Source organism: Hemicordylus capensis, chromosome 1, assembly GCF_027244095.1.
Source record: "Hemicordylus capensis ecotype Gifberg chromosome 1, rHemCap1.1.pri, whole genome shotgun sequence".
Lineage (NCBI taxonomy): Eukaryota > Metazoa > Chordata > Lepidosauria > Squamata > Cordylidae > Hemicordylus > Hemicordylus capensis.
In genome coordinates, this window is record NC_069657.1 from 84,421,282 (window position 1) to 84,447,402 (window position 26,121).

At 43.0% G+C, this 26,121-nt stretch overlaps 1 protein-coding gene across 7 annotated transcripts in view; it reads left to right on the forward strand.

Annotated features, from left to right (window-relative positions):
- AMBRA1 (autophagy and beclin 1 regulator 1) overlaps positions 1–26,121 on the forward strand; it is a 271,553-nt gene that overhangs the window by 74,470 nt on the left and 170,962 nt on the right. For all 7 annotated transcript variants that reach the window (XM_053275343.1, XM_053275350.1, XM_053275336.1 and 4 more), the window contains 2 exons: positions 5,193–5,279; positions 16,357–16,539. In XM_053275343.1, coding sequence (XP_053131318.1) covers positions 5,193–5,279; positions 16,357–16,539 — 270 coding nt within the window. The remainder of the gene's footprint in view (positions 1–5,192; positions 5,280–16,356; positions 16,540–26,121) is intronic.

Sequence of the window (26,121 nt, forward strand, 5' to 3'; positions counted from 1 at the left end):
CAGTCGTGTCCATTTGGTATGTATTGATGACAGGTGTTCTGACCCATAGCCACTTCCCTATGGAGTTCCCCAGGGTTCAGTTCTTGCCCCTATCCTTTTTAACATCTATATGAAGCCGCTGGGACAGGTAATTTCCCAGTTTGGGTTGAGATTCCATCAATATGCTGATGGTACTCAGCTGTACATTGCCATCCCAGACCATGCTGGGGATGCTGTTTCTGTCCTTGCTCGATGTCTGGAAGCTGTTAAGATCTGGATGACTCAAAATAAGCTCAGACTAAATCCCACTAAGACTGAGCTGCTCTTATTTAGCCCTCATACCGGCCAACAGTTGGATCCAAACCGTTTTTTGGATGGAGTGGCGCTGTCCCTAAAGGAGCTTGTGCATGACTTGGGTGTTCTTCTGGACTCGCGTCTCCTGCTTGAACAACAGGTGGAGGCTGCGGCTAGAAGTGCATTTGCCCAGCTTCATCTGGTTCGCCAATTATGCCTTTATCTTGATCGACAAGCACTAATGACAGTGACTCATGCCCTTGTCATTTCCCGCTTAGATTACTGTAACGCACTTTACCAAGGGTTACCTTTGAAGACGATTGGGAAGCTTCAGCGGGTCCAGAATGTAGCGGCTCGCCTACTTATGGGTGCCATAAGATATGATAGGTAACACCTCTCCTGCAGTCGCTGCACTGGTTACCCATTTGCTTCCAAATTCAAGTTAAAGTCCTGGTTCTTACCTTCAAAGCCTTGCGGGGCTTGGCGCCTGTTTACCTACAGAATCGCCTCTCCCATCCAGTTACATCCCATCTGGTTAGATCATTTCAGATGGCCCTTTTGTTGGTCTCTGATTTTTGAGAGGTTTGGAGTTCTAGGTCCCACGAAAGGGCTTTTTCGGTTGCTGCCCCACTTTTTTGGAATTCTCTTCCCCTTCAGATTTGTTTAGCCCCCTCTTTACTGGTCTTTAAATCCTGACTGAAGACCTTTCTTTTCCCCTGGGCATTTGCCCTGTAGTTTACTTTATTTCCTTTCCATTATCTGTTTTAGTTTGCAATTTTTAATGTAATTTTTGATTGTAATTTTTAATGTTATTTTATTTACATATCATTGTACGCTGTCCTTTGGAGTGGGCGGTATATTAAATGCTTCAAATAAATAAATAATGTACACAGCTTAAGTTATAGCCCCTCGGACCTTCGGACAGGTTCAAACTGGCTCTAACAGTTTGACCAAACAGTATGGACCGGCTGGTTGGGTCAACCAACCAGTTCATGCAACAGTGGTTTGGTTTGAATTCGCTAAAATCGGTCCATGCATACCCCCCAATGAAGAATAACTGAAGCCAGAGGTCCATACATTTTGGACCAATGAAAACTGTGGTTGTTGGGGCCCTGCCCATCAATAATGGGGGTGGAGTTTTGCCTCTGACATAGAGTTTTGGAATTACTCCAGTGCTTCTGGGGATGGTGTTGTAGCTCAGTGGTATAGCACATTCTTTGAATGCAGAAGGTCCTAGATTCAATCCCAGATTGCTGCTCTGGCCATTTATCAGTGTACATCAGAAAATCAAGAGGTCAGAATAAATTATGTATACTTAGTATACACATACTGCCTGATTTTACTAAAATCTGCTGGCACTCTTGAGTTTTTCAAAAAGAATGTTGGATGTTATCTTGCAAAAATTGGGAATAGATGGGTAGTATTGGGAGCAGATAATAGTTATTGGGGAAGCAGCTGTGCAGTGATGCTCTAGTCTTTGATGACTAGCAACCTTGTCCTGATCCTGTCTGAGCCTTAACCGGTTTTGTCTGCAGTATGTGAGACTCTGACTGTGGGAAATAAACTTTCTGTGGTTCTACAGCTAACAGATTCTGAACTGTTTCAGTGAGCTTAGGAATCAATGGAATATGCTCATTTCCCCTCACTCCTTCTAGAAAACTAGTGGTCCCTCCTCTATATTGTGGGCCTAAAATCTGGTGAGATTGCTGCCTGGTGAGGGATGCTCTTCTACGATTCTGAGAGATCAATGTTGGTCCTCGGATTCCATGCTTATTATATAGATGTGTTAATCATTTCCCCTTCGTTATTGTCTCATTTTGTTGTGAATCTGGAGACTGTATAACTCTGTCAGTTTGTGCTACTGTAAATCATGGGTATTGGCACCAGCCTTTGGGATAGAAACTCCCGATCCAAGCCGCTTAAAGGGCTAAATATATAGATAGAGAAGCAGGCAAGGCGCCTGCCACCATGAGTTCGTGGTCCAGGAGGACGCAGATTTTATTGTGGGAGTGACATTCTCAATAAACTAAGAGATGTGAAATACAGTTCCAAACTGATTATATTTATATCAGTGCCAGTTCAAGGGGTTGTGGCACCCTAGGGCAATTTTGTGTGTGCGCCCCCCCCCAATTTTAGTATAGTTTTTCTTTGCAATTCCTGTGCATGTGAGGCACATTTTTGCATTCGAAGACTCTCACCTCACCTGTTTGGTCAAGGGGGAAAGGGTCATTAACTTCAAATAAAAAGTGTGAAAGAAGCCAGCCAGCTGTGAGAAGAAATCCTGTCCCCTTGAGTCACAGCACGATTCACTCCTCTGTTCCCTTGCGCAGTGCCTGGCTGGCTCCTGTGATGCGATTCTGTGTCACATGACGTTGCTCGCTCACACGCACTGTGCAGTGTGCGGAGCAGCAACTCAGGCTGCTCTGCCTCCTGCTCTCAGTGTCACCCCCCTGCCTGCCTCTGGCCAGGCCCAGCGACCAGGCACACTACAGCTGCTGCAGTGGAGGAAGCAGGAGGCCATGGGCTGGCTCCACTTGACTCTCTTGACCACTGGCCAGTAGCTGTGTGGCAAGAGGACATTGGATGTCTAGAGAGGGAACACAACGGCACAGTGCCCCTAAATTAACTGCATCCCTGGGTGGTGCCACTTTGGCTACTGCCTTAAGCTGGCTGCAATTTATAGCCTGTCAGTGGGCCATCCCTCAATTAGCATTATAGCTGTGTTCTCTGTAGTGTGTCACAGTAGTCACATAGTTGTTTCATTCGCTGTAGCAAGATACAAAGCTCCTTGTCTTATCCAAGAGGCCTGTGTAAAAAGAGTAGTGTTTGCAACATAATTAACTGAAGTTTTTCTCTATGCATTGTGACGAAGCATTCATTGAAAAGCACCCTAACCCCTGCTAACTTGGCAAAGAGGCACCTTTTAATGTGATGGTTCTCTTTATTTAGCAGGGGGAGAGTAACTGGCCCTATCCACCCCCAGCACAGTACCTCCAGTGACTGTTGCTGGTGTCTACTTTATGTTTCTTTTTAGATTGTGAGGCCTTTGGGGACAGGGTTCCATCTTATTTATTTGTTATTTCTCCGTGTAAACCGCCCTGAGCCATTTTTGGGAGGGCAGTATAGAAATCGAATGAACGAATGAATGAAAAGTGTAAGTGTAATGAAAAGTGTAATAGTTCTTTTCTTAAAAGTCAGTTTTGCTGAATCATTGAAGACTGGAGACACTTCACTTACATCAAGCCTGTTCAGTTATGCAAAACTTTATTTAATGTAGCGACATGGTGTTAATCCAGAGCCACGTTTTACTCTACTCACATCATTTTTGTGGCCAGTTTTCCTGAAATAAAGTGTTTATTATTTTTCTATTATTTACTATCTATTGATAAAATGTGTGTATTTCCTCTCCTCATGGAGATTCAAGGCAAAGTACAATAAAATAAGGCGCGCTATTAAAAATGAAGATATAGAGCCCCTGGTGGCGCAGTGAAACAATGATATAGAGCCCCTGGTGGTGCAGTGGTAAAACTGCCGCCCTGTAACCAGAAGGTTACAAGATCGATTCTGACCAGGGGCTCAAGGTTGACTCAGCCTTCCATCCTTCCGAGGTCGGTAAAATGAGTACCCAGAATGTTGGGGGCAATATGCTAAATCATTGTAAACCGCTTAGAGAGCTTCCAGCTATAGAGCGGTATATAAATGTAAGTGCTATTGCTATATAGAGCAAATGTAGATGGTTGGTTTGGGCAGCAAATGTGATAAAACAGTAACATCACCCCAAGAAAAATGCTGTTCGTTAAAATGTATGAATACATGAAAAGGTTTTAACAGCATGCCTCAAACTAAGCAGTGAGGTATCTGACAGGCCTCCCTGAGGAGGCCATTCCATCACAGCAGAGCCTCTAAAAGGAGCCACTAGATCTTAACTTCAAAGAGAAGTCCATGGAGCAAGGCTTCTTTGGAAGATTCATATGGGAGGAGATATTTAATCCTAAACTTGATAGAATTAACCTATTCCAGCTGTGATAAAACCACAAAGTGAGTTAAAAAGCTAGGTTGTATATAGAAAAAAACCCATGACAGCTTTCTGGAATAACTTATTCTCTCATGTTTCCACTATGATATTTGATAATGCTGGCTGGTTTGATAAGAAACATAGCAGCATATTTCATGACTTTTAGTAGAAGTGTAAAGAGCATTCGATTACTTGAATGGCTTACTGTATTTCTGCGCATCCTTGAAAACTGAGGCCTGCTTCTAACATTATCAGCTTCCAGAAAATGCATTTGTGTAAAAGAAAAGGTTGAAAATTATGCACAGTAATACACATGTAATGATTGGCCATTTTTTACTGTCTGTGCATGTAGTGTACATGCAGTAGAAAAGGTGTGTTCAATAGCTCCCCTTTTGTGCATGCAAATGAAACTGACAAGTGTGTGAATACCAAGTCTGACAATGTATGAGTGGGTTTTAAAGCTTCTGTATAAACGTTTTTATGTAGGAAGTATAGCATCTAAAGCAGTCCTAAATGGGATTAGAATCTAGGAACTGGATTTCTTTTGCTTTAGCTCCTCACTCCTGACCTGTGTACCTCTTGGAGTATCCCCCTCCCTCTTCTTGAAACCCTGCTGATATAACCCACAGAGGATGGTGCTTCTTCATGGATAACAACTCCCTTCTTAGCCACACACTCTGCTAGTAACATGGAATTAAAGAAAAATTGGGCCATGTCTTGTAGTAGTGCAAATGCAGTGGAGTTCTATCAAACCTATAGTAACTATGAAATGTATGAGGCTAGAAAACAAATAGCAATATACAAACTGTTCAAATTAAATTTGTGAGAAGTCAAGATACCAGGCATATGGGAGCCTAGTTCCTTAATGGTAGCAGTTCCTTCAACTTGTTGTGTTCTTTCCTAGGAGGCTGCTGGAGTCCTCACTCATTTCACTCTCCCGTTATGATGGAGCAGGCTCTCGGGAGCACCCAATCTATCCAGATCCTGCTAGGTAAGGACACTTTGTTTCAATTTATGATACGTTCAAGGACAAAATTTCAATCCAGTGGTTTGTCTTACTTTCTCCTGTGAACCACAAATTGGTTAGAGTGTCATGTCTTCGGTGTCTTACCATTATTGTTCACTTAAACAAAAATGTATATGTAGATAGAGAATGAGAAGGAATAATTTTTCTTTTCTGCTCCTTATTTCTGGAATTCCCCCCCAGGAATCTAAAAAGCTGTGTCATCTCTCTCTTCACATCCCTCCTCAAAACGGACTCCCCCTGCCATGAAATAAGTTGTGTCATCTCTCCCTTCACATCCCTCCTCAAAATGGACTCCCCCACCCTCCATGAAGCCATTGGTCTAATCCCTTATCCTTCCTTTCAGATGGCAATGAAGACTAAGCAACATTTGCGCACATTCCTTGCTACTTGTGTCCATCCTCTTTCTTCCCTTTCATGTCACACACTGTCAAGCATTAGACTATAAGATCAGCAACAAAATCAGATCTGTGCCCAGAGAATGTTGTCTGCACCATCCACATTGGTATTGTAATTGCTTAGAATCTATAACCATTTTCTTTTCTTTCTTTTTCTTTCTTGTGTGGCAGGGGTCTTTAACATGCTACATGCTTGTACGCTTTGTGACCAGGTCTGTGTAGGAATTTTGGATACTACAGGTGATAGGGAGCATCTATACAGCTAAACAGAGACCACACCAGTTTCTTTGGAAATGTGGTAGATAATGCTGTGGTCAGAAGTGTAGAATATAATTTGGAAGAAAGGCCATATTGAATTTGCTGCATAATTAATGTAAAGCAGGGATTCTCAACGTTGGGCCCCCAGATGTTATTGGACTTCAGCTCCCATAATCCTCAGCCAAAGGACACTGGGGCAGGGGATTGTGAGAGTTCAATAACATCTGGAGACCCAACGTTGAGAACCTGTGATATAAAGGAAATGAATGAAGATTTTGTAACAAGGAAGCGTGGTTTTGATGACTTATTTGAGTGAGACATCGAAATTTGAAGTGCAATAAAGAGGGATTTGCAGAAAGCATCTCTTTTGGAAAAATTAAGAAATAATAAGGTAATTAGAAGAAGTGTTGTACAGGAGAATCTTAAGGTGCTATAATTAAAGTGCCACTGATGACAGGTCCTTTTGAAAAACACCAGTCGTCAAAGAATAAAGGGAGCTGTGTAGTCTGGAAGAAAAAATTATTTGAATATTGGATAGCTCAAAAAAGAAAACACCCTCTTTACCAAGTGTAGACAAGTGAGGGAGGGAAAGGATACATGCCTAAGTAAAGAAAAAATAATTTTGCTAAAGGAGGTAGAAGCAATGAAAAGTGTTCGCTACAAATGAATTGGTAGAAGAAAAATCCTACAGAAAATGTAGGCTGATCAATACACGAGGAAGATGAAATCAATTCTACCAGAAGTGATTGAAATAAAATGAAGGCAAGGGTGGCCTTTTTTGGAGATAATGAGAACTTTTTAAATATAGCTATTGATGGAATCAAATGAGAGAATGTTGAAAAATAGGCCATGTAAAAGATGGCTTAATCAGGGTGATAAGGGTATTGGCAAACACAATAGCTGATAGTTATTTCTAAATGTCACGAATGGGGTTTGAGGAAGTACTCTTAAGCATTTCTTTTTTCTTAATTTCTACAAAAAGATTCTTTGAAGTTGTCATCCTAGCAGACTGCTTACAACCAAACCAAAGATGGCCATTTTGAGCACTGTCCCAACAAAGAATCATTGCTCCTTTATTGTATTTTTGTAAAAGAGGATTCCTTTAGAACAAAAAGGCATGAATGTTTTTTTGTGCTCTTTTAGGTTACAATTGACTTTTGTCCTCTCTAAGTTTACAAGATGGCACACAGGAGAGGAGAGCTGGTCTTGTGGTAGCAAGCATGACTTGTCCCCATAGCTAAGCAGGATCTGCCCTGGTTGCATCTGAATGGGAGACTTGATGTGTGAGCACTGCAAGATATTTCCCTCAGGGAATGAAGCTGCTCTGTGAAGAGCAGAAGGTTCCAAGTTCCCTCCCTGGCTTCTCCAAGATAGGGCTGAGAGAGATTCCTGCCTACAACCTTGGAGAAGCCGCTGCCAGTCTGTGAAGACAATACTGAGCTAGATAGACCAATGGTCTGACTCACTGTATGGCAGTTTCCTATGTTCCTATCTAGGAGATGCCAGTATTTGGGCTTCTAACCATTCAACTCTTATTGCTTGCCATTCATTCTTGATTAGTTTTATTCTCTGTAGTAGAGATGTGCAGAATGTTCAGATTTTGGAACGTTACATCTTGAAACAGGCCGTTTAGAGTGTTCTGAGCTTGGAACAAAATGCCTTTCAAATGAAGGGCCTGTTCCTAGCTTGGGATGGAATGCTGAGTTGGAACTTTCTGAGTGTCATTTTGGATTCTAAAATGGCTCTCTTTCGGCCTCTGTGCATGAGTGGAAGCCATTTGTGTAGTCAGCACCACCACACAAATGGCTGCTGTACATGTGTAGAGGCCATAAGAGTGCCATTTTTGAATCGTTCCATTGAAACAACTGCTTTGACTTGTTGTTCTGACTGAACGTTCTGGTGATTGTGCGTCTCGTTCCAAGCTCAGAACAGAATGCAAAATCTGTTTTGTGCACATCCCTACTCTGTAGCCCTCAAACACACTCTGTATAAATTATTTCTAATAACCTCTGCCACTTAGATCTTGACTTAACCTGGCTGCTTGATAAACATAGTCCCAAAGTTCATAACAATTTATCTTAAGAACCTGATAAATGGTTCCTTGGGTATGGTTGGTGAGGCCTGTCCTGTTTAAGCAAAGAGTTTAGGATTAAATTAGATGTGGTGATGGCAAATCCTTTTTTTAAATGCAGATTTTCCCTAATCATGAAGGAAGTAGTGGTGGCCAATCCATTTTTAACCACACAAAAATGTGAGCATGTGGGCAATGACTGGAGTGGAGAACTCTCTGCCTGCCCACTGCACACCTTTCTACAATCTTTTCCCAGGGAGTGTTTTTTCAGCCAAGCTCAGATACTCACTGTTTGAGTATTAGTTTACTTATCTAGAATAAAAACACTTAGGAGGAGGGGCTTTGGGGGAATAAGTAGTGGGCAAACATAAAAGGCTTGCTGGACCAGGTCCCAGGCCTATCTTAGTCCAGCATCCTTTCCCCCACGGTGGCCCACCAGATGCCTTTGGGAATCTCACAAGCAGGAGATAAAGGCATGCCCCCTCTCTTGCCATTGTTCCCCTGCAATTGGTATTTGGAGACATCCTAGCTCTGACCCTGGAAACAGCATACAAATTGGCCATGCCTAAAGAGGAGGAAAGGAGGAATAAGTCTTTATTCAGGGGCATAGCTATCACTGAACAAGAATATAACCTAAGGACATAAGATCAGCCTGATGGATCAAGCCCAAGGCCTATCTAGTCTAGCATCTGGTTTCACACAGTGGCCCACCAGATGCATCTGGGAAGCCCACAGGCAAGAAGAGATGAAGGCATGCCCTCTCTCCTGCTTTTGCTCCCCTGCAACTGGTATTCAGAGACATCCTGCCTCTGGCCTGGAGGTCATCTATAGCCATCAGACTAGTAGCCACTGATAGATCTGTCCTCCATGAATTTGTCTAACCCCTTTTTAAAACCATCCAAGCTGGTGGCCATTAGTGCATCCTGTGACCAGAGATGGGGGCTTTCCATAAAATTTGGAACTGGAAAAATTTCTGGAAAACTTTCCCATGTAGTTTTTTCCTTCTCATTGCCTATCTCCTCCCCCCCTCCCCCGCATTTTACTGTGCAATTTTTCCTGATGCCTTAAATAGAGTGTGATCTAATTTGGCATTGTTAACCCTTATATTTCATTTGAAAAATCATTCCCCATGTTGTAGTTCAAAGTTTTTCAAGTAACTGAACTGAAATATTGGGTGGGGTGAGAATCAGTAAAGACAGTTAATATGTTTTAAATGCTATACTAAAGCGAACTCAAAGTTTGGTGTTAAAAATAATTTTTATTGTATTACTCAATAAATTAATATATATACTCAACACACTTCCTGGGGATAATTTATTTATAATATTTATATACTGCCTGATACTTGTATCCCTAGGTGATGTACATAATTTAAAATGCAACAAATAAACAGGATAAAACGATTAACAGCTTTATGATATAAAACAATTTTAAAATTAAAGGCCTGAGAAAACAGGTGTGTCTTAAGGGTCTTTTTAAAAACAGCCAGAGATGGAGAAGCTTTTATTTTGACAGGGAATGCATTCCAGAGCCTGGGGCAGCCACAGAGAAGTAGTGCTTAGAGTGCTGGACTAGGACTGGGGAGACCCGAGTTCAAATCCCCATTCAGCCATGATATTTGCTGGGTGACTCTGGACCATTCACTTCTCTCTCAGTCTAATCTACTTCACAGTGTTGTTGTGAGGAGAAACTGTAAGTATGTAGTACACCGCTCTGGGCTCCTTGGAGGAAGAGCAGGATATAAAATGTGAATAATAATAATAACAATAATAATAATAAAGTAGCCAGCAAATGAGTTGGTAGCAACTGTAACCAGACCTCGCCAGATGATCTTAATAGGCAGGAGGGTTCATGACAAAGGAAGCGCTCTCTTAATACCCTGGGCCGAAGCTGTTAAGGGCTTTATAGTTAATAAATGCACATTGATGCACATTGGGATGAAAAACCCCAACTTCAAGTATACGCTGATGGGATCTGAGCTGTTGGTGACTGACCAGGAGATGGATCTTGGGGTTGTGGTAGACAGCTCCTTGAAAGTGTTGACTCAGTGTGCGGCAGCTGTGAAAAAGGCCAATTCCATGCTAGGGATCATTAGGAAGGGGATTGAGAATAAAACTGCTAATATTATAATGCCCTTGTACAAAAGTATGGTGCAGCCACACCTGGAGTACTGTGTACAATTCTGGTAACTACATCCAAAAAAGGACATTGTAGAACTGGGAAAGGTGCAAAAGAGGCAACCAAGATGATCAGGGGCCTAGAGCACCTTTCTTATGAGGCAAGGCTACAACACCTGGGGCTAAATAGTTTAGAAAAAAGATGACTGCGGGGAGATATGATCGAGGTCTATAAAATCATGCATGGCGTGAAGAAAGTACATAAAGAGAAATTCTTCTCCCTTTCCCATAACACTAGAACCAGGGGTCATTCCATGAAACTGATTGCCGGGAAATCTAGGACCAGCAAACGGAAGTACTTTTTTTACACAACACATCATCACCTTGTGGAAATCTCCGCCATGAGATGTGGTGACAGCCAACAACCTGGATGGGTGGAATTGGGGTTTGGCTAACTTCATGGAGGAGAGGTCTATCAACGGCTACTAGTCAGAGGGCTATAGGCCACCTCCAGCCTTAAATGCAGGATGCCTCTGAGTACCAGTTGTAGGGGAGTAACAGCAGGAGAGAGGGCATTCCCTCAGCTCCTGCCTGTACACTTCCAGTGGCATCTGGTGGTCCACTGTGCGAAACAGGATGCTGGACTAGATGGGCCTTGGGCCTGATCCAGCAGGGATGTTCTTATGTAACCAGTACTGTGTATGTTCTCAGAAACATATTGGTAGCCAATGCAGTTATTTAAAAATCAGTGCTATGCAGTTTCTTTGGGTTATCCCAGAGTCCAGTCTGGCTGCCGTGTTGTGCACTAATTGTAATTACAGTAGTCAAGCCTGGAAGTTACCGGCATATGTACCACTGTTCTAAGCTCATTTACCTCCAGAAATGGGTGTAGCTGACATATCATCCAAAGCTGATAAAAAGCTGTCCTTGGCCACTGCCTCAACCTGAGAAACCAGAGAGAGTTTTGGATCCAGGAGCACTCCCAAGCCACATACCTGATCTTTCAGGGGGAGCGTAACCCAATCTAGAACAGGCAGATCTAAACCATCTCTCAAGTCCTGGAAAAAAACACCTGCAAAACATTAATTACAATTTTGAAATTGCCAAGCTTGCCTAATATTACATTAACATCCATTCATTGTTACTATTGTTACTTATGAATTTTACAAAACAATGAATTTTAGAATTGGGGAATGCTTGCTATGAGGTTAAACCCTCCTCCCTGCACTGTACAAGGATGCTTCAGGAGGAAGGGGGCAGGGAGAAGGTCTGCTTTTCCTTTTCCCATTCTCCAGGACCCTCCTGCCTCTTAGGCAGAGGTTCTGCCACTAGTAACAACTGTGTCATTACTGCAGCTACAAGTCACCCATTTTTCCCAGTGGGGAGGGTCTCACTGTAATAGGCCTTCAGACTGACCGTCAGGCACCATATAGCATGTCATGGGAAGGCGGTCTTTTTTAGCCGACTTTCCAGTAAGTAGGCTTATGAGATCAGCTAGCATTCTTTGTGTTTGTCCATATGTCCCACACATAAACTTGGCAATGCCTGGGCCAATATGAACCAAATTGGGTACAGTTATAGGGAAACCTCAGTAATGTGGTTTGTGAGGATGTCATCCACCCCAATTCAAGATGGCAGATGCATAAACGTTTGAGGTGCAAGAGGGCTAACTTGTGGGCCGCCTAACAAATTTGAACCAGATTTGGTACAGTTGTAGTGAGTGACCCACAGGGACACCTCAGCCATGTGGTTGTGATGATGTCATCCATCCCAGTTCAAGATGGTGGACACACAAACTTTTGAGGAGCAAGTGAGCTAACTTGTGAACCATCTAGCCAATTTGAATCAAATTTTCTACAGCTGTAGGGACACAGGGATGCCTCAACGGCATAGTTTGTGATTGTTATCCACCCTGATTCAAGATGGCGGTGAATGTTTGAGATTGCAAGAGGGCTAACTTGTGAACCACCTAACCGATTTGAACCGAATTTGCTGCAGTTGTAGGGACACATAGGGACATCTCATTGGTGCAGTTTGTAATGTAGTTGGTCATCCACTCTGATTCAAGATGACAGATGTGTGAATGTTAGAGGTGCAAGATGGCTAACTTGTGGACCGCTTAACCATTTTAAATCAAATTTGGTACAGGTATAGTAAATGACACACAGGGACACCTCAGTGGCATGGTTTGGGGTCATGTCATCCACCCCAATTCAAGATGGCGGACGCATGGATGTTTGAGGCACAAGTGGGCTAACGTCTACTGCCTAATTGATTTGGACCAAATTTAGTCCAGTCGTAGAGATGGTGACAGGGAACTAGGCAGATTAGTTCTTACTAGAACAATTTGTTCTCTACCACCACCACACCTGAAAAGCATTACAAGCCTCTTTTTCTGGGCTGGTTAGAGCTCTGAACAAGAACAGTCCTTTGGGAATATATTGTAACATTTGGGATATATTGCAAATTTTTGTTGCAGGTGCCACTTGTTTCAATCTATTCTTCTTGTTGTAGTTTTCAATTCCCCCCCCCCCCCCCGAGAGAGCAGAACATTGAAAATAAGCTTCATGGGTATGAAACAATTTTATAATTGTTCTGGCTATAGATGCACAGCTAGCTGACAACAGGCAGCCAAAGAATTAGAACTAGTGTAGTGTACTGGCTGACAGTGAGCCAGAAAGTTCCTGCTTCAAATGTCAACTAGGCCATGAACACACTGGATGACTTGGACAAACCAGTGGGTCAGCCTCTGTCCACCCACCCATGTCCTTGATATAAGAGAATACTAATACTAATACAGTACATTATTACATTCTGGTTGTAAGAATTTGGGGGCATTTTTATGTGAAGCACTTTGAGCATTCATTCATACATAAACATTTATCTTTTTAAAAGCTTATGGTTAGAATAGATAGCTTGCAGTGGCTGGTAACGGTTGTTAACTTGTACAAGTGGGACCTGCAGCTTGAGTTCACCTTGTTGCAACAAAGCTGCAGAGTTCATAGGGAAGAGCAAGAGAGCAGTGAAGCCGTGCTGGATAATCCTAAAAACTGGAATATAATCTAATGCAGCCTAATTTGCTATGCCAAGCCCTACAGAGCAAAATAATTATTGGATGAGATATTATATTTGCCTCCCAAAGACCCTTGTGAATTGGAGGACCTATGAGAAAATATGAAAAGTTCAAATGCCAGCTATACTCTAGAGAAGTACATTTTAATCTTGCATTGCAGCCACTGAGGAAGACCGGTGGGTCAAAACACATATGGCTATAAAGCTTAACATACACAGAATTGTTTAAAGCCAAATTGTAGCTCTGTGATGACTTGTAGCATTGTATCTTAGACAAATACTGTAGAGCATGAGTTTGGCTGGGTTGTCTGTTGTCCCACTCCCCCATTGTTTAAGAACACTAATACCACCATGGCTTTCAGAGGAAGGTGCATGGGAGAAGAACATATACTGATGGCGAGATGAGAAAAGAATCGGGTTTTGGTGATTGGTGACTAACTGGAGGGATCAAGGGAGGAAAAATTATACGAATACAACAAATATTTATATACTGCTTTTCAACAAAAGTTCATAAAGCAGTTTACATAGATATAAACAAAAAAAAAACAAATAGGCTCCCTGTCCCCAAAGGGCTCACAATCTAAAAAAGAAACACAAGACAGACACCAGCAACAGCCACTGGAGGGATGCTGTGCTGGGGATGGATAGCGCCAGTTGCTCTCCCCCTACTAAATAAAGAGAATCACCACTTTTAAAAGGTGCCTTTTTTCTCACTTAGCAGGGGATAATCACTAATGTTGTAACAATTTAATGTTTTAAATTGTTGTAAATCGTTTTAATGTTGTAAGCTGGTTTTTAAACTGTTTTGAATGTTTTAACTGTTATTGTTTTATCGTGTTTTACAACCTCTGTTTTTAACTGCTAATTGATTTTAATGGTTTTGTTTTAATGTAAACTGCCCTGAGCCATTTTGGAAGGGCGGTGAATTGAACAAACAAACAAAGGATAGTAACGAACTATAAGTGATGGAGTGGCATTTTCAGAGGGAACCAAAGCAGGGAAAGGGAGGCAATAAATGGGATTTGGTTTTGAGGATGAGGGTAGGTGGGTGCTCTAACATTGGAAACCAGCACCAGGAGATTGAGGGGGGAAAGCCAAGGTGTAGGTTGCTTGAAAAGGGGGTTGGGCAGAAAAGTGGTTGTCAAAAGGTGCAGCTTACTGGGTGTAGTGGTTTGATAACAGATGGGCATGAAATGGCTGCCTTAGTCATCTGGCCAAGGCTGAGCTGGTCCTACCCCTTGGTCCAGGCCCCAGGTGATTCTGGAAAATCTATGAGGTAGAGGAGCGACAGGCCCTGGATTGGGGGTTAACCAGTGGGCCTCCAAGGGCCCTCACCCAGCCAACCCCTGCAGTCCCCAGTGTCTCCTGCTGTCAAGGAAGACTCCTTGGATGTTCTGGTCTGTCTGACATAATGCAAGGGATAGGGCATGAAAAATCTAAAATATTATGGTGCTCTGGAGGAGTAGGATGTCTGCTGCTACTCACTATCTCATGGTAAACTTGCCAGGGTGTGGCCCAATAGGAGAGGCTTATCAGGTAGTGATGAGCAGTGGCAGCAAAGGGGAATCCTCTTCCTTCAGTGCCACCACTCTAGCGGTGGCACTGAAGGAGAACATCCACTACCTTGTCCACAGGCTTTATTGGGGTGGAGTGGGAAGCTAGTGGGCACCATTGGGCCCTTTGTCTGAGGACCCCCTACTACTTGTTGCTGGCCCTGTGGAGGGAGGAGTTAGTAGTAGGAGCAGCAGGCAGGTTAGGTTGCTTTTAAAGTTGTGCTGTCAAGTCGGTGTTGACTCCTGGCAACCACAGAGCCCTGTGGTTTTCTTGGGTAGAATACAGCAGGGGTTTACCATTGCTATCTCCCGCACAGTATGTGATGATGGACCTGGTCTCATGATTTGGGGTGGTGAGCGGGAAGGGAGCCCTGGGCGGCTGGATCAGCCGCCCACACGATTGCTAGCTCTGAGATGGAGCCGGCAGGAGCTGGGGATTCCCAGCTCCTGCGAGCGCGCAGGGCATACTGGGGAGACCCCCGGACCTGGGAGGCGGCTTTTTGCCTTCCCTCCAGGGGTCTAGTTGTGAGTAGGCGTGGCATGGCGTGAAGCCGTGCCGCGGCTACTCACACTCCGCAAACCTGGTTTTGGGGCAGGGTTATTGAGCGGGTTATCCACTCCAGGACCACCGGGCTTGCAGCCGAGCCCGGTGGTTCTGACGATCAGGAACAATCGGGCTAGGCTTTCCTAGCTCAATTTTTCCCAATTGTGGGAATAGCCCCGATGCCTTTCAGCATCTTCCTATATTGCTGCTGCCTGATATAGGTGTTTCTATATACTCTGGTTTCTCTTCAGATTGTATAAATCTTTCGCCTTTTACTAAAGATATAGGTCAGGGGCGTAACTATAATAGGGCAAGGGGAGACAGTTGTCTGGGGGCCCACTGCCTAGGGGGGCCCCCCAGAGGCAAGTCACATGACTGACTCCCCCAGCCACATGCCTGCCCGGGCTTCCTTCAGTTGTATTCATCCTCCAAAATTGATGTAAGTATTAAGACCTGGAACGACCAGAACAGCATCTCTCTCTCTAGTACCATTAAATGACTTGCATCGTCCACAATTTACAAAATGCTTTGGGGGGTGCAGTTTAAAATCTTGTCTCTGGGCCCACTCCAACCTTGCTACGGCCCTGATATAGGTGTTTCTCATCGTCTGGGAAACATACCAGTGGGGATTTGAACCAGCAACCTCTTGCTCCCTAGGCAAGTTACTTCCCTGCTGCACCATGCTTACCTGTTTTGTATTTGTAGTCTTGTACCCTATATAAGCCTTGGAAATAGTAGCACCTCATTTCTGGTTACTATAGTTGCATGCTTGTGATTTTAAAAAAAAAAAAAAGGTGGGAAGAAAGACAAGTGTCCATTTAGTGCCAATGGATGTTCAAGCACACATCTGTATATCATGACCAAACTGTTAATAAAGCAAACCCTGGATCAGAAGTGAGACAAATCTCTGTTCCAGCTACAGATTTGAATAGTAAAGTTTTAGTCTTTCATATATACGTCTAGGAAGCACATCCTGCTGTACCTGGAGAGATTTACTTCTAAGCTAACAGTGGTCTCTCTCATATTCTAAGGTTGTCTCCTGCTGCTTATTATGCCCAGAGAATGATCCAGTATCTTTCGCGCAGAGATAGCATTCGCCAGCGCTCCATGCGATATCAGCAGAATCGACTCCGTTCTTCCTCATCTTCTGCTTCCGCCTCTGAGAATTCAGGTCCATCTGTGGAAGGAAATGATCTGGAATTTGAAGATTTCGAGTAAGTGCCTAGCCTCCTTATTCCACCAGATTGTTTGGGCAATTTTCCCCCTCCAGCTTTCTTTTGTTCACAAAAGGACACTGTGCTTTTGTTCTCCTTCTTTCTACTGCCATAAATATAGGAATCCTTTTTCAGCCACAGTTTCTGTTGGCTCTCTTTCATATGATATGTCTGTATTAGTATATTAATTCTGATTTCTTTAACATATTTAAAGTGCAAATCTCTTTGTGAGGATTGTTTATCGTTGTGACTAATGTACAGGTAGGAAGCCAAACTGGAGACAGAACTACTTACTCCAAACAAAATAGTGAGTTCTTGGTTGAGCAGAGTTGAGTCTGACTCCAGTGCTTGAGCCGGTATGGTCCAGTGGATAATAACTAACACAATACTGGGTTGTAAACAGAAAATAAGTTCCTAATCAGGTCTGAAGAATACAGTAATCCCAGACTTGCCATCCTATCCAGTGAGTTTAGTCTCTTGTGCTCTTTAAAAGTCTGTTTGTAGGAATCCATGAATATCTACAACATGCTGTCTGTGCTGACAACTATTTAACCCAGCACTTGGTTTCCCAGTGTATTCAGTGACCCCATATGCAAGTGTGCATTTTCTGACCTATTTTTAACACCACATTAGTCTTCAATCTTTGAGCATATGAGGACTCTTTCAAGTGGTGTTGTTTTCCTTGCCATAGTTCTAATTGCCAAGCATAGTATATTTCCTGAAAAGCTACACAAAGTCTGCTTTGTGGTTCTGGTAAGACCTGTAAACTACTGGACTGGTCTAGATGTTTTCCCCACCCTCAGAAATGTATTTCAACTAGGGCTGGAGATTTAGATCTGTGATGATTCTATGGTGCCATCGTGCCCTTGAGGTACAGGTGTAAATTTTTCTACAACAAGTAGTCTGAACATGACTCTTCCCTAAAACAGCAGGAAATAATCTTCTGGAAAGAGAATTTATAGTGAAGGCAGCGCCTGTTCCATGGAGCTGTCATTTCATGCTCTAGCAATTAACTACAGTGCAGAGGAGTGAGTGTGTCTTTTCCTTTTCATTGTGGTTTTGTTTGTGTAAGATGGAAATGAGGGGGGAGATATGAAAGCGTCAGCTGCCTAATAGCTTTCCCTAAGCAGCACCGCAGGCTGGGGGTGTAGGAGTGAGGCAGCCTACTGGGGCCCATTGTGATGGGGAAAGCTTAGCAAGAGCAACCCTCAGTTATGTCTATTACTGCCTTTTATTCATCCTCTAGAAAAGGGGGTTCAGCTGCTGAAAGGGAATGGTGCATTCTTCATTCATAGGGCCAGGCAGATACCTGTGGAGAAATGTGTTCCCCTACAGATAGTATTCACATAGGGAAGGAGCCCATTCACTAAAGCAATTCAGTCAGCCATACCAAGACCGCCTTTTTATTTCATGCTGTGTAGGGGAAAGGAGTGTGTTTCTGTCCTATACACTGGCTTTGCTTTTTGGCAACAAATGTTCCATTGTGATCTCTACACCTCTATGTGTTCGAGGTTTTCTCTTCTTTCTATGCAGTTATCCTCTGTGGTTGATAGAGAAGTTGTCACGAGCTTTTTGAGGTGGAACCTTTCATTTTCTCCACCATTATTTCACCATGGAAGATTTTTTTGTTGCTGAATTTCTTGGCCTCATCTCTTTCCTCATGTCACTTAGAGCAAAAGCACCAATAATAATAATAATATAATGTATTTTAAAATATTTTCCAGGGCATAAAGGTGATGCAAGAAGATAATTAGCTTTTTGTGATCATAAATATGTAGTATAAATGTTGTACATAACATTTCTTTAAATAGTTACTCATGATGCATCTGGCATTTGGGAGAACTGTTTCAGTTTTTAAAGCTCCATGTATTCTTAGTTGGGCTAGTGCAGACTTCTGCATTACTTTCCCAAAAATTCAGAATTTTTATCATTATGCTTGTTTCCGTTCTTCAGGGAGTATGACTATCCACCCCATGAGGCAGGTTTGGCGGAAAGACAGTGATTTGTCCAATGTTATCCAGCGACCTTATTGCACAGAACCACAGAGCTGCAGTCCAGCACTGTGGGGTGGGTTCCTTTAGATCTTGAGATCACTGGTTGACCTTCTGACTTAAAGAAGCGAAATCACAGCAGGAGGCTGCCCTACTTCTGCAGTGTGGGCAGAGGGAGTAATTTTTGCTGATTTCCCCTGCCTTTGGAGGTGCCCTTTGCCTTCTGAAAATATGTCCCTGGAGACTGTGCAACCCTCAGGGACATATTTTCAGAAGGCACAGGACACTTCCAAGAACAGGGAAGATGAGCAAAAATTGATTACTCCCATGTGTGCTGTGGTAGTGGGAAGCTCTTTGCAGCATGGACACTTTTCTGGTGCATCCACACTGCATTAGTCAGGATGTCAGCCACTGTCTTGAGCAGCCAGCTCACAGGGCCTTTATTCATGGGATGTGCTAAAATTTTGCACACTTTTGGAATTAGAAGCATGCATTAAGAATAGTTGGTGGAATAGAAGCTGTTGATTTGCTCCTGCATGCTTATGGTCCCTTCTTTTCTTTTTTTACATTAAAGCTAGGTATTACACAATATCACATTTGATCCAGAGCAACTAACAATGGAATTGCACCTGAAGCAAGTAGCTTTCTTGAATACAAAAGGTTAAATTCTCAGACTGAAATATTTCTGCATATAAATATAATAGTGTCCTGAGGTGTTTTGTTTTGCAATCTATGTATCTGTCTACAACATGTAATAAAGAGCATGCAGATTTTTTTTTATTTGACACACACTGAGATACAGATATTTGGGATAGCATGTTGTTCTGCTGTCTGAAAACTCACTCTGAAATCTTTCATCACTGTTTCATAAGTGTGTTTACCTGCTTTTAAGAATAGCCTGCCTGATAGAATATGAATGAATATGTATGTATATAGTCAGAAATCACTTGGTTTACAAGAACTTTAGTACATGTACCTCCTTTCATTCTCTATCCTACCCCCTCTCCCATCTTTTAGACAATCATGGTATGTTTATCTCATTAATAGATGTTGGTGTTGTATCACCTCTAAGTTGTGGTCCTATTTTCTTGTCACTTTACAGATAAAATCATTTGGATTCCAGGTGGATTGCATTATGTAATGACTTGATTCAGGCACCATCTATTGTTATGGATATTCTAAGTTTGTGCAACCAGAGGATGGGGACAAGATCCTCTATAGCATGAAGACGTCCTCAAGCGCTCTCAGCACTTGCCCAGCTTGGCTGAGAAAAGCTGCCAGATAGTTGAAGGCAATAATAAATGGATAAAATAAATAATAAACAGCTATAATAAATAATAAACCACAGCCACATGGTTTAGGGCAATAATAAATGGCTTTCAAGGAGGCGTTGAGGCAGGTTTCACCTCAATGTCAGATGCTGATGCCGATGTATTGTCGATGAAGAGGAATCAGACAGAGGTGTGCGGTTTTGGATCTAGCCACTGCACTCACATTATTATCAATCTTGGATTCATCCTCAAGTACCCCATCCACATCTACAATCAACAGGTTTCTTCCAACAAGCACCAATGGATCCCAGCTATACTCCTCTGCACCATCTGTGAATTCATCCTCTTGTCTGTCGGCTGCTCACCTGGAGGGTCCATCAGTTTGGCGTTCATGTGGTTTTGCCCATTCTTTGACAGCAGGCTCCGCTCTTGCTATGGCATCTATGGAATCCTCCTCTCCTGATCAGGAAAGGCCACAGAAATCCATTCCTTCAAGGTCATACAATCCTATTTCTTCATTACTGGTGATTAGTACATTAGCAAGTGGAGATGTGCCAAGCAGACCTATTATATTTGCATCTGAATCTACACAAACCCTAGCACCAACTGGGGTGTATTAAGCAATGCAAACACCAATACCATCGCTGAGGGCTGTGGCAACCCAGACACATGCACTGTCTCCACCTATAAAGACTACTACTGAGACTCAGACATGTATTCCATCTTCCCCACTTGGATTTCCATCAGACTATCATGGCTCTTCCAGTTTTGAATCTGATCTTGATGATGCAGATGGTTTGGCTGATATCCCCACTCATGCGCCACCCTCCACCTGTGTTTCTCCAAATGAATAAATGAAGGCCTACCATAAGCATGTTAGAGCAATGGCAGAGGCTTGGGTTTGGACCTGAAATCCGAGTTATCTACACTAGACGATCCTGTATATATTCATGGTAAAATCACAGGACACCCAACCTGTGGCTCTTCCTATTCTGCCAGTGGATTCCAGGACAGCAAAGTGTGTGTGGGAGAGTGTACATATATCCACTCCAACCTTCAAAAGTCTAGAAAGCTTGTACCAGATACAAGAAAAAGATAATACTTACCTTCTAAAGCATCCCGCACCAAACTCCCTGGTTATAGACTGCGCCACTTTATCTAAATCTGGGAGATGCCGCACAACTCCAGCTGATAAGGAAGGAGGAGAGAAAATTAGATCTCTTAGGGAGCAAGATTTACTCCACTTCCTGTTTGCTAGTTAAAATAGCGAATTACTCTGCCTGCACGGCCAAGTACAATCACTACTTGTGGGAAACCCTTCAGAGTGACTTAGATAATCTGTCACTCGAGGAGTTTAAGAAGAAGTTCCAACAGACCTTGGATATGTCAGTGGAACTCACTAGGCAGCAACTGAGCACAGCAAAACATCTTGCTGAGTCAGAATCTTGCTCTTTAACTGCAGCTGTCTCACTAAAGAGACATGCATGGCTTCGGTCTACATCTCCCCAAAGTGATATGAAGGAGAAGATTGAGGTTCTACTTTTTGATGGAAAGGGTTTTTTCAGTGAAATGACTGATTGCACAATGGAGCAACTTAAGAAATCCAAATTCACTGCGAAGGCTTTTACATATTTGACTTCTGCTTACAGGACTAAGTATCTCCCTTATTCTAACAAGCAGATGCCTCCTTTCAGACAACAGGAGCACCGTGATTCTAGGAAATAGTATAATCCATATCATAAGCGTCCATTAACAAGGGAAGGGCAAGTCCCAGTGTACCAAGCAAGCACTAACTCAGAAACACCTTTGAGCTACAAGATTGCCCACCAACACTAAACTCCTTCCCATTCCTGCCATCGGGACATCCTGCAGGTGAGCCCTTTCATCAGCTACGCAATTCCATCTCTTCCACCAGCACACTATTCCATCAAGTTGGCACGCCATGCCCCTGCATGACACTGCATAACATCAGACTATTGGGTCCTGAAGATCATTTCTTCGGGATACGTCATAGAATTCAAGACCCCATACTTTACAGGAATTAAGTTCACTCCAGCGTACCTGTCATTGCAGGAGGAAGTGAAGGAGTTGTTAGAGAAGGGTGCAATCACCCCTGAGCTTTGGGCGCACAGATGGGAAGTTTTTACTCCCGTTATTTTCAAATCCCAAAAAGGGATGATGGAATCCGCCCCATCATGGATTTACACCACTTGAACAAGCTTGTTTGCATCAGGAAATTTCGCATGATAACATTGCAAGAGATCCTACCACTTTATCAAGAGAATTGGCTTGCAATGTTGGATTTGAAAGATGCCTATTTTCATATTGGCATAAGGGAACGGCACAGGACGTACCTATGTTTTACCGTAGGCAAAAAAGTGTGTCAATACGTCTTACCCTTTGGATTTTCACTGCCCCAAGAGTGTTTACCAAATGTGTGGCCATCATGATCTCCCATTTGAAGATGCAGGGTACTGCAATCTACCCATTCTTGGACGATTGGCTCCTGATGTCCAGGAACCGAGGAACTTTCTCAAACACAATATGTTATAACTCTCCTCCAAGATTTGGGGATCCAAATCAATTGAAGAAAGTCTCACCTAGAACCAGTGTATATCATCAGCTACATTGGAGCTGTATTGAACACGAAATCCAGCAGAGCGTACTTACCCAAAGAAAGGTGTGAATGCATCAGGGACCTGATCCAAGTTTTCCAGCAACATCTGTCTCAACTGGTTCAGCTAATTCAATGACTCTTGTGGCCTTATGGCATCCTGCAACAAAGTAGTACGTCATGTGTGTTTAAAAATGGAGAAACTGCAACTTTAGTTTCTGTCAGTTTTCCATCCAAACCAGGACAGTCAACACATGCTCCTGGAAATTCCACTACAAATATTGCACTCACTTTTGTGGTGGTCGAATGACCAGGATCTCTTGGAAGGGATTTCTTTCCAGATTGTGTCTCCTTCAATTTGGTTGACAACAGATGCATCTCTACTGGGTTGGGGTGCCTACTGCAAGAACCATCAAATTCAAGGCAAGTGGACCCCACAACAATCCCATTTACACATCGGAGTCGCTGGCCGTTTTCCAGGCAATGAAAGCTTTTCTGCCTCTTTTGTGAGGCAAAGTTGTGCAAGTGCAATTGGACAATACCACGACCCAAGCTTACATCAGTTGTCGGGGGATCAGTGTCACGGTGAACTGAGCCTGCAACTGTGGCACTGGTGCATCAGGCTTACCTGATAACCATCCACCTTAAGGGCTTGGACAATGTCCTAGTGGATGATCCCAGTTGCACGTTTGCACAGCAACACGAAGGGGAGCTCATGACAAAATATATTACTCCTCTCTTCAGCCTATGGATGAACCCTCCCATGGACTTATTTTGCAACTTTAGAGAACACGAAGTGCATTTGCTTTTGCTTGAGGGCAGGACATGACCCTCGGTCCCTAGGGGACGCTTTCCAGGTGGATTGGAGTCGAGAGACACCATACATGTTTCCACCACATCCTTTGGTAAGTCGAGTAGTGGCATGCCTCCTGGCTGCTCCAACATCATGCATTTTAGTGGCTCCATGCTGGCCAAGGCAACCATGGTTTCCATAATTACTCAAACTATCAGGAAACCATTACTATCATCTGCCTCAAGTACTAGATCTCCTGTACCAAGACAACGGACACATCTTCCACCCAGACGTACGCACACACCATCTGACGGCATGGTGAATCGGTTTCTAAATAACATCTTGCTCAATGGAAGAAAGCTCTCCACCAGATGTCACTACTTTGGCATATGGTTGTGTTTTAAAACCTATGCCAGGGCGCATGGTTTTCAGCCCAAACAAACTACTATTAAGGGTGTACTCCTCTACTTGTCTACCTTAAAATTGCAGAGTTTGGCTAATGTGTCTCTAAAGGTTCACTTGGCTGTGCTCTCTCCAAGCATCCGGGTTGTGATGGGAAAACACCCGGATAGTAGCACCTTCCTGAAAGGCCTTATGCATGTATACCCACCTGTCTGTACTCCTGTGGAACTGTGGAACATCTCCCTGGTGCTCTCCACATTGACTCAAAGCCCATTTGAGTCTATAGCTACTACTAACATCAAACATGTAACTTTGAAAATAGCTTTCCTGCTCACTATCACTACAGCAAAGCGGGTAAGCGAACTAGCAGCCTTAAGGATTGATTCCCCTTACACCAGAATCTATCCTGATAAGGTGCTACTGCATATGGACCCAGACTTTCTGCCCAAGGTTGTGTCTGACTTCCACCTCAATCAGGACATTGTGCTTCCTACATTCTTCAGGGACCCGATTATGACTTTGGAATGTGCAATGCATTCTTTGGATGTGCTCAGGGCACTTTTATACTGCCTAGCCCAAACTCAAGACTTTAGGCCCACCAAGCATCTTTTAGTAGCTTACAAAGGTCCTGCTAAAGGAGCCTGCATATACAGACAAAGGATGTCCAGTTGGCTGGTCAAGCTCATCTTGCTGACCTACAAGTTGCAGAACATAAAACCACCAGAAGCAATCAAGGCCCACTCCACTCATGCCTACACTTCTTCAGCTGCACACCTATTGGGGGTAACTTTCATGGACATCTCTAACGCAGCATGGTCCACAGCGTTACCTTTCGTTAAGCACTATGCCATAGATTTGCGCTCTGCTGCCAAGATGAGCTTTGGGAAAAGCATCTTGAAACTGGTGTTACAATAATTACTACTTCACCCTTCTCCATTGTGAGCTAGCTAAACACCCATACTTATGGATCTTGATGGACCTCGATCCAGAAAAACAGGTTGCTCACCTTTAACTAATGATCTGGTAGAGATCCATCAGCATCCATAAGACCCCCCTCCCCGACCACCCCTCTACAGTAGTGCTCTGTTATGTGCGTAGCAGTGTGCATGCCATTCTTCTTCATTGCTGGTGAAACTCACCTGCTTTTCTGGATGATGGTCCCTCACAGCGGTTGTTCAAGAACTGAGGAACATGGCGCCCAGCCCGCCTTTAAATAGCACACTGTAGGTGTGGAGGCGGGACTCTGATGCCCTGACGAGCTGCGGCATTTCTACCCTGAGGTTCCTGTGCAGGCACAGAACCCATACTTATGGATGTCGACAGATCTCTACCAGATCATTAGTTACAGGTGAGCAATCAGTTTTCTGGAGGCATAATGGGAGCAAGCAACCCTTTCCTATTGCAAGAATTCTAGAACAGAATTTGCACCCTCAGAGTCTATTCTGGAGCCAAAATACGGAGGAAGGACAGATCATATAAGTAGAAATAACTGAGAAAATAGTATTTTAGATTAATCTTGGGTGCCCTAATAGGCCTTCATTGTTCTTCTAACTGAAACTGGAATTTTTACCCACTGTGATGAGTGTGAGTACATACATATGTTTAATTACTGGATTAAAATACTGACTGTGGAAGATGATATGTTGCTTGAACTTTGCCTCCAGGAATAAATTCTCAAGAGATATCCTTAAAATGAAATTCATGGTGAGCAGAATGTTTAATTCCGTCTTACAGTTTGTTGAGACATCAAATCTAGCTGTGGCTAAGGAACATTCAAACACAAAATGAAAATGCAACTGGTCTGTTTAAACTAAAAGATGTAATGGTTCCACCATGGTATTATATGCTTAGATTTTCACATGATTATGAAATGCTAATTATCATATTTCTTTAACTGCTTAGGAAGGTACTGACTCCTCTTTGGTTTCACCAGATGCTATAAATCCATTCTTGGATGGTCAGTTCAGGAAAGCGCTTTATATTCTGAGATTGTCTTCAAAGTTAGGGAGTTGTAGAGGAGTTACCCCATTATTTGCTGCATCTATATACCAAGTAGTGAGATCTAAGTATTTAAAATGTATTCTGTGTGGAAAGAACTAGTGGTCAGTTCAGTGAAAAAATGGATTTCTCCTAGCCTGCTGCATCAGAAAAGTCATGGAAAAATGTCTTTCCAGCAAGTGCTCATCAAAAACTTGAAGAGACAGATGAGGTAGATTTGTCCCCATGATTTGCTGATATTTTTAATCAGCATTTTGTTAAGACTTATACCCTTCTCAAAGTGGCATTTATTCTGGTATTGTCAAACAAATGCACCCTCTCTCTCCACTCCCCTTCCCTTTTATGTCTTTTAGACTTTAAGTCTGAGAACAGGACTTATGCCCTGTCTTATGTACAGCATCTTGTTAATGTAGGCACTCTAGAAATAATTTATTATTCTGATTTTCTAGAGTGTAGTCCATTTTCAGAAAAAATGCTGCCAAGGATATTTCAGCTACTTTACTCATGCTGGAC